At 39.0% G+C, this 14,332-nt stretch overlaps 1 protein-coding gene across 2 annotated transcripts in view; it reads right to left on the reverse strand.

Annotated features, from left to right (window-relative positions):
* LOC102233347 (Down syndrome cell adhesion molecule) overlaps window positions 1-13,845 on the reverse strand; it is a 138,715-nt gene extending 124,870 nt beyond the window's left edge. For both annotated transcript variants that reach the window (XM_005805922.2, XM_023351388.1), the window contains exon 1: window positions 12,932-13,845. In XM_005805922.2, coding sequence (XP_005805979.2) covers window positions 12,932-12,974 — 43 coding nt within the window. In that variant the 5' untranslated portion in view covers window positions 12,975-13,845. The remainder of the gene's footprint in view (window positions 1-12,931) is intronic.
* Window positions 13,846-14,332: the final 487 nt, after the last annotated feature.

The following is a 14,332-nucleotide window of genomic DNA, read 5'->3' on the forward strand; positions in this document are numbered from 1 at the left end:
TTCCTTCTCAGGTAACTGGAACTGAGCGTAATAGCAGAGCGGTTGCACTTGCAGTAGTACAGTCCTCTACTACGTTTAAACAACTCTGATGGAGACACAAGAACCTATATACAATTAAATTGCCTCAAAAATAATCTAATGGTCAGCTTGCACTGCCTGCCTTTATAACATGATTAGACTGCAGCATTCTTGCTGAACAGATGCCCATTAGGAAAGGCTCTCCTTTAGTTAGACACGTCACATACCGGACGATCAACCTTATTATGTCACCAGACATTGGGTTAAGGGCCGTCACAGATGCTGCAGTCGTGGGTGTCTGCTGAACACCTGCATGTTACAAAAGGTAAGAGCATCTCCACTGAGGTTTCTGAGAGGATGACCCAGCTCTTTCAGTTTAGTGATATTTTTACTCATTTCTCTATGGAGAAATGTGGTACAAGGAAATTTAGTGTGCTTGCTTGAAGGCTGAAGTGATTGCTTCCTTTGAAAGTAGAACTGTGAGCTAAATGAGGCAACTGATTCACTCCAAATAATTCAGTGTTACAAACGAGCCTCTATCATACTCCTGGACAGAGACAGTTCTTCCATGAAAGCTGCCCTGGGCAAGTCCAGTTCTCAGAGCCCCCAGAAAAAACTGTTTTGTATATGCAGCTTGTTACAACTGAAAACATATTCACAGCTACATCTCTTTTTGATAAAAGGAAGTGCAGTGTTTAAATACTGCAAGTGGAATAAAAAGGCCAGCGAGGAGTGCACAACTGCAGACCTTGAATTGTGAGCTTATCCAATTAAGCAGTGCCAAATGCAAAACTGTCACTAAAGCAAGAAAAAAGGCTAGAGTTTTTAGTTAGATGTAAAATTACTATTAAAACAGCCACAGCACTGACTTAGGAGACTATTTCATACTTTTGTCATCACTCAAAGGCATAAAATGAACAACCACGGATTTGATGTTGCATTAATTTTTTTTTTTTTTTCCTATTCGGTAAACTAAGCAAATTTTTCACATGAAACATTTGATTCAAATTTGTGTTTTTTCAGGTTCTCCTCTACAAAGCCATACTGACAAAGTTGCTCAGCTGCTCAAAGTAAAAATATTATTTTTGGTTCCACTTAGTCATTTTTTGGTATTTTTTATTTTCATAAACAATAATAAACCGGGGGGGTCTGTTTGTTCCTTCCTGACAGGCCATTCAGTGTAGAAAGTTAGCAAGAAAATTGTGTCACTCAGTTTCAGTCAATAATCTGAACATCTGATTTTTTTTTAAAATTGTGTAATTATAGAGCTTAGAGCCACAGCTTCAATATTTCTGCATCCATTAGTGGCTGATGTGAATTGAATTTGACTCCACGCACCGCAACTCGCTTAGGCAACTCTAAATATTCTCCTCCTTCAGTTTATTTTAAAATATATTTTGAACACCTTGGAAGACCATCAATCTTCTATTCATCCACCAACCTCTATATCTGCTTATGTTTTCAGGGCCAAAGGGGGCTGGAGCCTAACACCAGCAGTGACTGGACAAGAGAACACACTTCCATTAAAATTGTAAGACTAATTACAGTTTAGCCAAGCTGAAGCATTACAGGTTGAGTGGAGGATAAACATTTTAGTTTGCTAATATGTTCAAAGACAGACTCTTACCATTTCAGTTTTATATGTTTAATTATAACTTTCAATGTACTTTATGACTAAATGATCCTATATTTCTCTTCTAAAAAATGTGTTCCAGTTGGTGCATATTGGTAGCTCATAGCTCTGTGAAGAAATAAAATAAATCTCATCCAAAAAAAGAAAATCCCCAGACATTCCTAAAGACAGAAAGGATGTCAGATATAGACTATATTGTTGAAAGTATTTATTTCCTCCTCTAAATCACTGTAGAGCAAATTATTACTTTGTACCAATTACTTTCATGACCACAGGTGTGTAAAAACCAAGCACAGGCACGCAGAATGATCCTGCAAACACTCGTGAAGGAGTGGATCAGACAAGATGTTACCTATCTAGTCATAAAAACTTCCTCTCTACTAAATATTTCACAGTCACTTCTTAGTATTATTATACTAAAGCGGAAAATATTTGGAACAACAAGAATTCAACCACAAAAGAATATTAAGTCACATACAATCAAAGAGCACGGTCAGTGGATGTTCAGGTGTATAGTGTGCAGAGGTCATCAGTTTGTAAACAAACAGACCTCTAAAATTAATTTGGCCTTCATATAAGTTTAAATAGAGAGCAGAGAACTGCATGGAATGAGTTCTTATGGCTAAGAAGATGCTCTGTAAAGTTTGGGGCACAGAAAAAAAAGAGAAAAGAAAAAAGGTTCCCATGTTTCAAGTTACATTATTGATCTTCTCATCTAATATTAGACACCTAAACCTCATGAAAATCCTTCCCAAAAGAGTTAAAGAAACAAATACTAGATGGACATCTTATTGCACCTTATGGATAAAGAATGAGATTGGCATGTTGTATTACATTGTTCTGGTCATATATCTACTTAAACTGTATTTGAGTAGTTTGATCAATTCTAGCCTTGTTTTCCTCCAGGTTTCTTTCTCCTGACACCATTCTGTAATTTTTGCTGCACTTCTGGAGTCTGTTACAACTATGCAGCTCTTAGTGCAAATATCTCTCAGGTAATAATAGAATTACAGGTCCGCTGTGGCCCTTTGACGATCCAGCACCGCTCCCTGATTTGTCCAGGAACCATGCACAACGAGCAGCTGGCCGGGTGTGTTAATGTTGATGTCACAGCAGCTGGCTTTTCTCATCCTGTTAGCTCTGCCTGCTATTATCGGCCCCCGCCCCCTCACCTCGCTCTTTGCTTCTGTAAACTGCCGCTGTGTGCCGTGCTCATTTTAATACTCCAGACTCATTTGATCGTCTTTATGGACTTATCATATTAAACATTTATCGCTGCAATTTCGCTAAACCAAGCATGTTTATTCAACACTTAAGGGACCACAGCACGGCTCCTTTTAGCACCCCCTCCCTATCCCCAGCGTAAGACGCTCTTATTTTCTCCTTTTCCTCCGTTATCTCTCTCTGTTCCTTACTCCCTCAGTTCCTGCAGCTTGCTTTATATAAACTCCATCTTCTTTATGTGGCACTGCATGAATAAAAAGATATTTATGTACAGTTTCTCTTCTCTCATTTCCGGTCATCTTTTCTGTCTGTGACTAGGCCACCAAGGGACTAATGCCATATGAAGCTTGGCAGTGAATCAGGCACAAATGTATTCAGGGCATTTAGTGCTTTAGATAAATTGAGTTTCAATTTAATCATCTGATCAAACACTTATTAGCATAATCACTTTTGGGAATGGATGGTACAGATAAAAAGACCCATGAAAGACCTCATCTATGTGTTGCCAAGTGTCTTGTCAACACTTAGCAACACAGACAATGTGCATCACTGCTACATGCTTCAAGAGACCCCTGCAGGGCCTTGTCTAAATTACCTTTTTTGTACAACCAATAGCACTAGTTCTCTATTTTTGTCAACAGCACAGCAACAGCAAAACGATCTTTTCACTGCTAGATTACCCAGCAATCAAACATACTGCTGCCTAGCCCCATGCCCTTTTATTTGATCTTGCACAAGATGGCTTACTGCAGCATTGCACCTTGCACTGAGCAGAGGAGGTCTGGGAATCTAGGAATACCACAAAGTGCTAAGATTATTGACAATGCACTCAGTCTCACACCGGGCTGAGGGATCGATGGGTGGCTGGAAGGGCATAAATCAGACTCCTGTGGCTCCAGTTGATGTCACACCCTCACCCGCTCTTCCAGGTCCCCAATTAAAAGCTCACATTTACAGCAGCATGTACACACAAGAACACACACCTCACAATATACAGCTAAAAAAAAGTGTTTGGAGAGTCACATAAACAGCAACAAATACACAAGTAAAGCACCTAATTTACACTTCTTCTATATATACACACACCCTAATCCACACATCCTCACACCTCACCAACAAGATGACAGCACTTTAAAAATGGCGGGCTAAAAATAACCGTCACCAACTTGGTCTTAAATCTTAGCATCTGTGCCAGGTTTAAAAATAAAGAGCAGTGTCGAGAAACCAAGCTGGACTCATTTGTCTTTCTGTCACACTGTCTATCCAGCTTTGCCTCTTCCATTATCCCTTAGCCTACTTTAATATCTGGAAGCTGGGCAGACGTGATGGTGAAATGTCCACAGGAAAAGCAGCCCTGAATATTAGGATGACAAAAGCAGCGATGATGACAAAATGAATGAAAACTTGCAGTGAAGTTATGGATAAATGGATATTTGCACACAATATATGTGGTGTGTGTGGAAAGGCTCACTTAAATTAGTGTTGGAGATGCTGGATTGCAGAACTGGCGTCGTGCATCATGCTCAGGCCTGAGTGGCAGAGATCAATTCTGCCTTTAGGCCGCTGAGTTTAAAGCCTGGTCCTGCTATGTGAAGGACTGGATTAAGAGGCAGTATTTATGAGGTGCAGCGCGAATGTTTGTCTGTATGGTTGATAGATAGGAAACGCATAATACTTTCATCTGGTGTCCTTCACAATGAATGGTGAAAAATAGGGGTATAATCAGAAATCTTTGGATATTAAAATGCCAAGAGAGCTCCATCCAGTTGTTGTCAATGTGTGTTTAAACTCAGTTTTAAGAGAGATTTTTGTGTGCTCCATGTACACACAACCACTATATAAACAAACCATGGGAAAAGCAGATAATCTAAATGGATAAAAATAAAAATAATAGTAATAACAGCTATAATAGTAATGACAAAACGATGGTGCATGTAGTGAAAACGTATTTGCTCTTACGGTATTCTTTTTTTTATCTTCAACTTTTTCAATCAAGAAATATTCTTAGAACCTTTGTGGCAAAATAAAGTAGAATAAAATATGCCAACGAAACTGAAAAATTAACATTTTGAAATTGGCTTACTCAAAGTCTGGACCAAAATCTAGTTGAGATCTTAAAAAGCCATTCATGCTGGAAAAAACAGCAATTAAAGTGCTATAGTAACTCTGCAAAGAATGGGCGAGAGAAATGTAAACACTGTTTACATACATTCCAGGAATATATAGTTCGTCATTTAAAGCACCAGTTAATAAACCTTTCTGACAAAAGCAGGTTCTGGTCATTTTACCTCTTCATTTTGAGGTAAAATGAAGCAACAAGAGCAACAAAAACTGCTCTTGTGAAATAAAAAACTACAGCTTTATCATTTACTTTTTAAATGTTCTATTCTGCTTCTCTTAATTTGAATGTATTTTGTATTTAATGTCTCTTTTGTGCTTACAAGAGTGGCAGTAACATAAGCAATAATAATTCATTGCTAACCTGTGGAAGAAAATCAAAGATATTACAAACTATAATACAAAAAAAACAATAAAATGTGTTTTTACTAATCCGTGTTTGTGTGCATCATGTAGTAAAATAAGAAGGCAAATTTTATAATAAAAAAAATTTAAGTCAGTTGACTGTGCCAAAAAATTGTTATTTTGTATTTGTTTTTATTTATTTATTTTTTTACAAACATTAGTGGCAGTGTCATTTAACGCTACACTATTTATAGTGCAGACATACCAGGCATTCCAGAGACTAGTAAAAAATCTCACTCTTTGCATTTGGCTGCTTTAAGGTTATTAGAAAATATATCAAAAAGCACTTGAGCTGTACAGAGCGGCAGTACATCTTTCTTGATCTGGACTGTTCCTACCTGTCAGATGATGCTTTTTACTGGATTCCTCCACTACAGTACCTGTGCAGCTCAGCACAATAATATAACATGTCACTTTGACAGGTGCTGAGTGAATTAAAAACATCCTTTTTGCTGAGGAACCCTGTCAGAGAGGGAAACCCACGCCAGATGTACAACAACCTCACTTTGCACGCATGATCAAACACCTACATCTGGCTGCCGAGGGCTTTGCCGCTCTTCCCCGCAGATGCTAAATGATATCGTTAACATTTTAATGCAAGAGACATTTACACACGGGCTTGCGCAATTACACCTCTGATTCAGTGAAATCCAGACAGACACAGTGTGATCAGCAATTAGATTTTACATTGGGTAAGACATACACACACATGCACACGCACACACAAAAACCCACCAAAGCTTGCTCCTAATTGGAGAGCTAGACAGACTCAAGGAGGAACTGTACAGTAGAGTAGCCCTCATTACTGAGCTAAGATGTATGAACTGGGGGATATCTATTATGATCACACATCAGGGTGTCCATTATCCAACATTAGCAGCTCTTTCAGCTGAAATCATGCAACGTAACCCAACAAACCATCGTATAACTCATTCAAGTGAGCAAGAGGTAAGTGTGCTTATAAACCTAATTTAGTCCATTAGATATTGATATTGAAGTAAGACTGCACAACTTGACTGTACCCTGTTTGTTTTCATGGGTAAATTTAATTTCAGTGGGCAGCTATCAAAGTCCAGTTGTTAATTATTTGGCAAACAGTCTAATGATGGTGAGTGTGGCTGTAAAGCAGCAGTCTAACTATGGGCGCTACATATCACTGTGCATCTTCACACTGACTTGAGAATCACCTCTAAACTCCAACAAATGAGCTTTTACAAGTACACTGCCTTCATCACCCTCATGTAGATTTATCACCTTGCAAAGTCCAGCTCGCTCCTTCTACTTGGGGCCAGATTTAATCCATCTATCCCACCCATTCCCTCCAACATCTCCATCCATAGTTTCAGGTTGCTAATAATGTGAGGTCATGTAAAATTGGCAAGCTAACTGGGGCTGGCAGCTATTTAGTGTGCTGCAGGCTGAACAGGACTGGATGTTCTGGAAGAGCTCCCTTAGTTCAGAGTGTATGCGTGTATGTGTGTGTCTAAAGGTCAAAGCTAATTGAGATCAAAATTTGATTGTATGATTTCATGACCTCTGCATAAATGCTCGTTTATTGACAGCAAAAGAGATAAGTCCTTTTTAAACCACGAGCAGCGGGCTGAAGCACCGTGTATGTGCACAAATCATCACAGCCTTTGTGGGGGCTCTGTGAAACGCCCTGTCTCATTATAGCTTTCCAATGAGGGTCTGAATAGGCCAGTTTACCTTGCTGTGCTTTTGCCTAGAGGCAGCTTTCAGGCAGCTATTTCATGTTTTTTTTCTGTGCTGATGACTACATTTGTAGACTCAACTTTGGTGAGAGCAGGCGACAGCACAAGTAAAAATGTGACATATTGTGAGTGTCTGTCAGATAAGACCCAAGCCTTGTAATAAAATGCAATCCTGTCATGAGAATAGAGCTAATACTAACAGAAAAAAATAGTCAAGTTCCAAGTATCAATGTATACACCAAGGTTTGGAAAAGTTATTGTTTCAAAATCGCACTTTCTCAGTTGAAAATCCTTTCTTAACGAGACACCAGAGATGGTGTCAGAGTGAAAAGAGTTTTCGCCGGCAGTGCTGAGCATAGATTGGTGCACCACTGCCCCAGCTCCACTTGATGCTGCAGGTTGCAGGTCAGCTAAGTTCTTCATCTTTTCTGTGTTTATAATTAAGACAGAGTTGTCTGTTTGGTTCCAGTCACTTTTGACGCGCATGATGTGAAAACTAAAGGAGCATCACTCATCACTCTTATTAAATTGTATTGTTTTAAAACCATTAATGGCAAGCTTTGTGTGGCACATCTTTAAAGCAGACAGTTGTAGTCTGTATATAACAGCAGATAACCCAACTAATAACTAACCCAATGGAGAACTACTAAAATTAATAGTTATTAGCTTTATTACAAGCAACTAAATAACGTACATTTAGGACAATTTACATTCTAATACAACAGCCTCATAGGAATCTCTGCCTATTTGTCAACATTGTAAATGTATTTTATTTTTATGCAAATTTTGATGATTGCTTATTCATCTGGTTTAGGTAATTTACAAAATGCTGTTATTAAAAATTATTCTAAGTAATCTTAGGCTACGAAACATGTTAATGCAAGAATATAATAAAACATTAGTTTTGGTCTGAACCAGTTGTGACATTGACATGACAGAGTTAGAGCACCTGTGTTTAAAACACTACATTCTGTGCCATTTAAACTTTAAGTAAGGGGTATTATAGAAATGTACTTTTTTGGGGCTTTATATCATGTTATGTTATTCCCTCCTTAAAAACATACCTGGAGTGTTGCTTTGATTCTTTCATGCATATTTGAGAAATCCTCAAAGCTCCCATGGTAGCCATTTGGGAATGCCTAAACACTTGCTCCGCAGTATCCAGACAAGCTTCCACCTAACAGAGCAAAGCCCCTCTAGACTAGTGCCAGCAACAATTAGCAAACACCTGGTAGAAATGTGTGCCTGCTCAGCTCATCATACAAACTACTTCTTAGTCCAATGATCCTAAGAACAGGTGTAAACAGCATCTGGAGAAGCATTGTTGTGATGACGTGCTGAAGGCGGAGTGTCAGAGACAGAGGCCCAATTTCAAGGTGTCAAATTACAAAGTCAAATTTTCATGTCTTGTTTGATATATACAGCATTCTTATAACATCTGTTACTTGATTGTGCTTTAAAATGGTGCTATGTGAATCTTTAAACAACAGATTGAAGTGGGTAATAGCTGTAATTTCTGTAACTGGCCAGTATTAAATTAAACTGCAGTATAACACAGAGAGCTATTGGAATTTTTAGTATGCAAGGCATACGTAATATCTGAATTACAACTGTGTCTAATCATTGAGCAATAAACCTGATTTCAATGTTGAGGCAACACAGGGTTTACTCCAGAAAACATAATAACAATAGTGGTAGGTCAGTCATTCAGCGGCCTGACGTGTTTTTGAGTTTTAAAAAAATGTTTAAAGTTGACAGGAAATTTGAGGATATGATCAGGTAATTTTGTACTATTGGAAAACATTATTAACAATACCCAAACACCAACTGAAAAGTCTCAAAAAATGGCAAACGTAAAAAAATAAAATACATTTCAAATAAATATACATTTTTTGCACTTCGGTTGTTTCACCCTCATTAAAGTGTTCAAAATGTTTTGATTCTTTATCTGTGTTTTGTCACTTTATTCGCTGAAGCTGTTAGCATCCAGCCCAGTGAAGACAGGAAGTGGTTACAGTAATCCTGTGAATTAAAAAACACACCTGACCTCAGCTTCCTTGTGTATTCACATACTGACCATACTATGTCACCATTGTGCTTCTCACCAAATTGATTCTTTAACCCGTCTTTGCTATCATTGTTCCTGGTGTATAAATAAACTTAGAAATAAACAAACAAATCTTAGCCTGGTGGGGGCCCAAGTTAAGCCTGGTGGCCCGCCCGGCTTATAATACAGTGTGTGAATCCCTGCAACATATAGCCTTCATTCAGACAGGAGTCACAGCTAACTCTAAACATAATCCAGATTTAGCAGGAGATATTCTGTCTACATTTAGAACACATATAGACCAAGCAGTTTTGCCCTCGGTTCATTTTAATGTCACCAATTCAAACTCCACAAAATAAAGTTTATCAAGTAAAATCAAGATGACAAGATGCTTTCTAGGCATCATCAGAGAGGAAGTTGATTGAACTGCATTTTCCAAACCATACCATACAGTAGGAACTTTCAACATTAACTCACCAAATTGCCCTAACAACACAGAGATGATGCTGTGCTGACAGGATGTATCTAGATAGATGAATGCCAGGGTTAAATTTTTGTTGGTTGAAAGAGAGTAAATATACATGAAATGTCCTGTTTTCATTTCCTTGTTGTGGTTTATTGACTGTTTAGTTGAGTAAATTGCTGGATTAAAACAATATGCTTGCATTTTTAGCCTTGTTAAAACGTGTATAAAGATCTAGGCGTAAATTGGAATTGTGTTGGTTTAAAAGTGAAAGTTTATAAGATGTCTAATGTTTTTTAGACATATGTTAGTGGTAGTGAGGAGCACAGGAAACAGCTGGATTAAAGTCTCAACCTATTGGTTGCAATCACATGATTTTGACCAAATGAGTTACATGTCTGCACAGGTTTTGAGGCACAACTAAGTCCAGAACTTTTCATTAGTTTCTGTCATTGTTTTGTTGTCCTTCCTGTATAATTGCCAGACATTTTTAACACATAAAACTTAAGCTCCATTCTCTGGATGCCTAAGAGACCTCCTGTCAGAGATGTAGCATTTCTACCTAACGAGAGCAATTCACACAGACAATCTCAATGGCTGATAGGACTGTAGTCTCTTCGATTGGAGATGATGGTTCACACTGAACACATCATGGTTTGTCTTTGTAAAATGAACTCAACATCTACTCAAGTGATGTCTAGACATATTTTTGTCATAGGAAAGCTTGTACAACTCAAATTTTAAAATGTCCTGTTTCTACCCACCAAATATATAGCAGTGATATCTAAGTAAGTATTTATATTCACCATTTTTCATTACAATCCATGATTTTCTCAATTTTAGCTCCAATATAAACCAATTCAACATCGGAGTATCACATTTTTCACACAAAAAAAATGAATTCGCTGGTTTCACTTTGCGTTTCCTGACTTTTCTCTATTGTTTAGAATTTCTTTATGGTTTTCATGAATACTTTTTCCATTGTGTATAACTTTTTTAATAAACCTCTAACAGAGCACAACTGCCTGGTCACAAGATGAATAGATGTAGACAAGATTTCTGAACTCTTGTTTGAACATCACCTGAATTTAAATATTTTGCTATTTAACATGCTTGGCTGCAATTTGCCTGGGCAACATATTTAGTATATGATGTGATTCATAGACTTGCAGAGCAGCTTTTTGTGCAGGCATCTGATTAAAGCTCTTCACAAGTTGGGTACCACAACAAAATGGCAGAACCAGATCAAAGTACGGAGCATCAAGGAACAACTTCTTAATGCTCCATGCAAGCATCATCAAATGCACAGCAACATATAGGTTTTCTAGACTGCATTGTAAGTATAGAATTTGGTAGGGGGTGTGGGGGGATGTTGGACGAAGCTCGCAACATCCATTACACAGGTTACCATAGAGACAGGCCAGTGAGAGCAGGCCCAACTAGGAAACAGCAAGAATTGTCTGGAATTCAATCTCTGTGCTGGCTTCAATCTGCAAGGTCATTCATTCATTCTGACAATGACTGCTCAGCCGATGAACACCTCCTTCTCATGATAATCAACAAAACATCCAGCTGCAGAGGACAAAGTCTTACAGCCAGGCTCTGCTACAGTGATGGAGAATTCAAGTAAAAGCAATAGATGGAAATGCGCTTTATACAACATCTTAGGACACATTAGCACTGGAAAAGTACGACGTCTGCCACTGAGCGCTGTCTGCGGCTTAATCCCTATCAGTTATTTGCCACAGGCCCCCTCAATAATCCCTTACGCAATAAATGGACACAATCTTGCATGGTGGTTGATCTAATGTCAGAGCCAGATGATTATGATTAATGAGGATTCCTTATTGTTCCTTTATGAGTTTCAGCACAAGCTGGGCTGAGGGAGATACCATTTTATATGGAGTCGGTGTCAATAAACAGCGCCGACCAAGGGCTGCCTCGGCTCCGAAAAAGAAAAAAAAAAAACAGTCGACACAGAAACAAAAATCAATTTCGAAGCCGTATTTTATCATTCCGGCTAGAGGGGAAAATCCATTTTGGGGGACACACATATCGCAGCTCCTTGATGCGGTGAAACATATTCATACCTGTAATTTTCAGTTTTGGCTATTCTTGATTCGTAAATTCATCTTTTTCATTTTAGCCCTTTTTTCATCCAAAGCCAGCCAACCATTGGCTGGTTCTCTTTCGGTACAGGAACGAACCCCAAGATGTCGCCCGTGTTTTTCTTATGGATGTGTTTCCATTTTCTTTCCCTTCTCCTTCATCTAACACTCCCTTTGCTTTCCCCCTGTTTTCGTACACACCCCGGCAGCCATAATCCCTCCCTGTAGAAGCTACTGTGGCCAGTACGTGAATGCAATAAACTGTATCAATTTTCCACCATTGATTGTGGATATACTAGATGGGTGCACAAAAATTCTGTGCTTACTAACAGCAATGTGCAGTGCTGCACAAAAGTGCAAAAAGAGCATGAGTTGTAAAAATTACTCATTATTTGAAGAGAAAAGGGAAATCTGATACCAACATTTATTTATGTAGGATCTCCTTAAACATTATGCTTTTGTACTTGCTAAATTAACTGTCTTAATTATCCTAAGCTAAGATCTCTAAACGGCATTTTGGAAATAATAAAACTGATCAAATTAATGTGAAAATGTTTTGAGGAAAGGATCGGTTACAAGCGATGCATGACTTAAAAATAATCTTAATGCAAAAACAAAATACATGCTCCAGGTGTCTAATTTTGCCATTTGAACACCTTTTCATTCATTCAAGCCAACATGAACTTGAAAAATATGTTCACAGTGGGGGAGGGGGAAAGGGTTAAACCAAGTGTCCATTATATTAAAGACGTCACTTATTACTAAGGGCCACAGTGGAAGTAAGCTGACAGGATGAGAACTGTTTTGCAACAAAACAATAATTTGATGCAATTCAGTTCATCAAAACTTTAAAGAAATCACCAAATTTATCAGTGCATTTACGGTTTTATCTGTGACATAAAGCCCACAAACAACATTGTGGTTTCGTTTGGCTCAGAATGTGCCTCTGAAGGCCATAAAATGTGTATTTTGGCAGGAGAGCTTGAGGGATTTATCAGTTCAAGCCTCACCCATGTCTCTCCCTCTCCATCAGGGGTGTCAAGCCTTTTGACAACCGTACAAAATCCATTCCATGTGGGTCACAGGTGACCTTCCATACTCCCTCCTTCAGTCATTTAGCAGTCTGGCACTAATTTGTTTTTTGTTTTGTTTCTGTTTTCTGCATAAGGTGACAGACATTTAAGTGGCATGTTAAAAACTTACCATTCAAGATGCTCTGGAGGAAGGTAAAAGCCAATATCCACATGCCCTGCTCCGTTCAATCCCCCTAAAGCTATGCTTTCTCGTCTTCCTCCGACCGGTGCCTCCCTGGGTTTCTCTTCAGTGCGCCTAGTGTAAGGTTAAACATTTGCGTGTGTCTTGAAGCGAACCAGTCCGGGTCTCTATACTTTTTTAATTAATTTTTTTTTTCTTCCCTACTTTTATTTCGCGTCGCTGACCTATGTCTATGCTTTTATTTTTTGCGCTTGGACAAAATGAGGCTCTGTGATTGTCTTGGGGAGAGCGCTGCGCGCAGACTCTCCTCTTGTGCTCCGCGTCTTGCTGCTTCTCCCTGTTATTCAAAGGGGATGCTGAAGTGGTAAAGCCCAGGTGTGTGTGATGCTGAGTCAGAGCCGGGTCCTGGTGCCAGAAATAATTTCCCAAATTAGCCCCGAACTAAATCTCCAAAACAAATAAGAAGAAAAGGGAAGGAAAAAAAAATCAAAAGCTTCGATTATCTAATTTAAACAAAAACTCTCGGTTCATCCTTGAGAAAAAAAAATAGTTTCAGACAATTAAAAATAGTCCAACTAATAGAGCAATGAAGCAAAAAAAGTGGAAAGAGGATAAGACAATGAAAAGGACGCTGTTTTTTTCTGACTCCAAAGTCACACCATCTTCACCGCCTCTTTGCGTCCAGCAAGGAGCGACCAAGCACATCTTCCCCGCTGTCGATCTCTAATCGCAGCCTCACGGAGTCTCTGAGCATTACACAGAATAACTCTCTCCCCCTGCCCCTGTAGACGCTTTAATTCCTCATTGCCTTAAAGGAGCAGAGGTGGCTACCGGTCCGTCTTGAGGGCAGGACACCAGGAGGAGGAGGTGTGAGAGAACGCGCTGAGCGGGGCATTTGCATTAAGGAAATAAGGCACCTGACGCACCGAGGCACCAAGGATTTTTACGCACGGGGTTTTATCAGCTCACGGAGAAGGCGGTGTCTGTTTCTGTGCAGGTGTACTCATCATCCAGATCTGGCATTGATTGATCTAGATTTCCAGGGTGTGTTTTCTTTTCCCTTCTTTCTGTATTTATTTTACCTCAGGGGCGTCTCCATAAAGGTTTGCAAGGGGTATCTAGATGGGGGACACCAATAATCAAGAGCTGGCGCACAAAATAGTGAAACTAATAACTAATAACTATGGTGAAACTAATATTTATGTTCAGTCATGACATAAGGGGGAAAAACATCCTGTGTAGGTTTTTATAGTCCTGTCTAGGTCATGCCTCCAAACACCTATCAAAAGTCAGCTGATTTGATATTTTATGTGTAGTTCAAGTTTAGTTCTGGAGCTACTATCCTGCAACTTCTAGACGCAGTCCCTCTCCAACACACCTGAATCACAT

The sequence above is a fragment of the Xiphophorus maculatus genome, chromosome 18, assembly GCF_002775205.1.
Source record: "Xiphophorus maculatus strain JP 163 A chromosome 18, X_maculatus-5.0-male, whole genome shotgun sequence".
In the NCBI taxonomy this organism is placed as follows: Eukaryota; Metazoa; Chordata; class Actinopteri; order Cyprinodontiformes; family Poeciliidae; genus Xiphophorus; species Xiphophorus maculatus.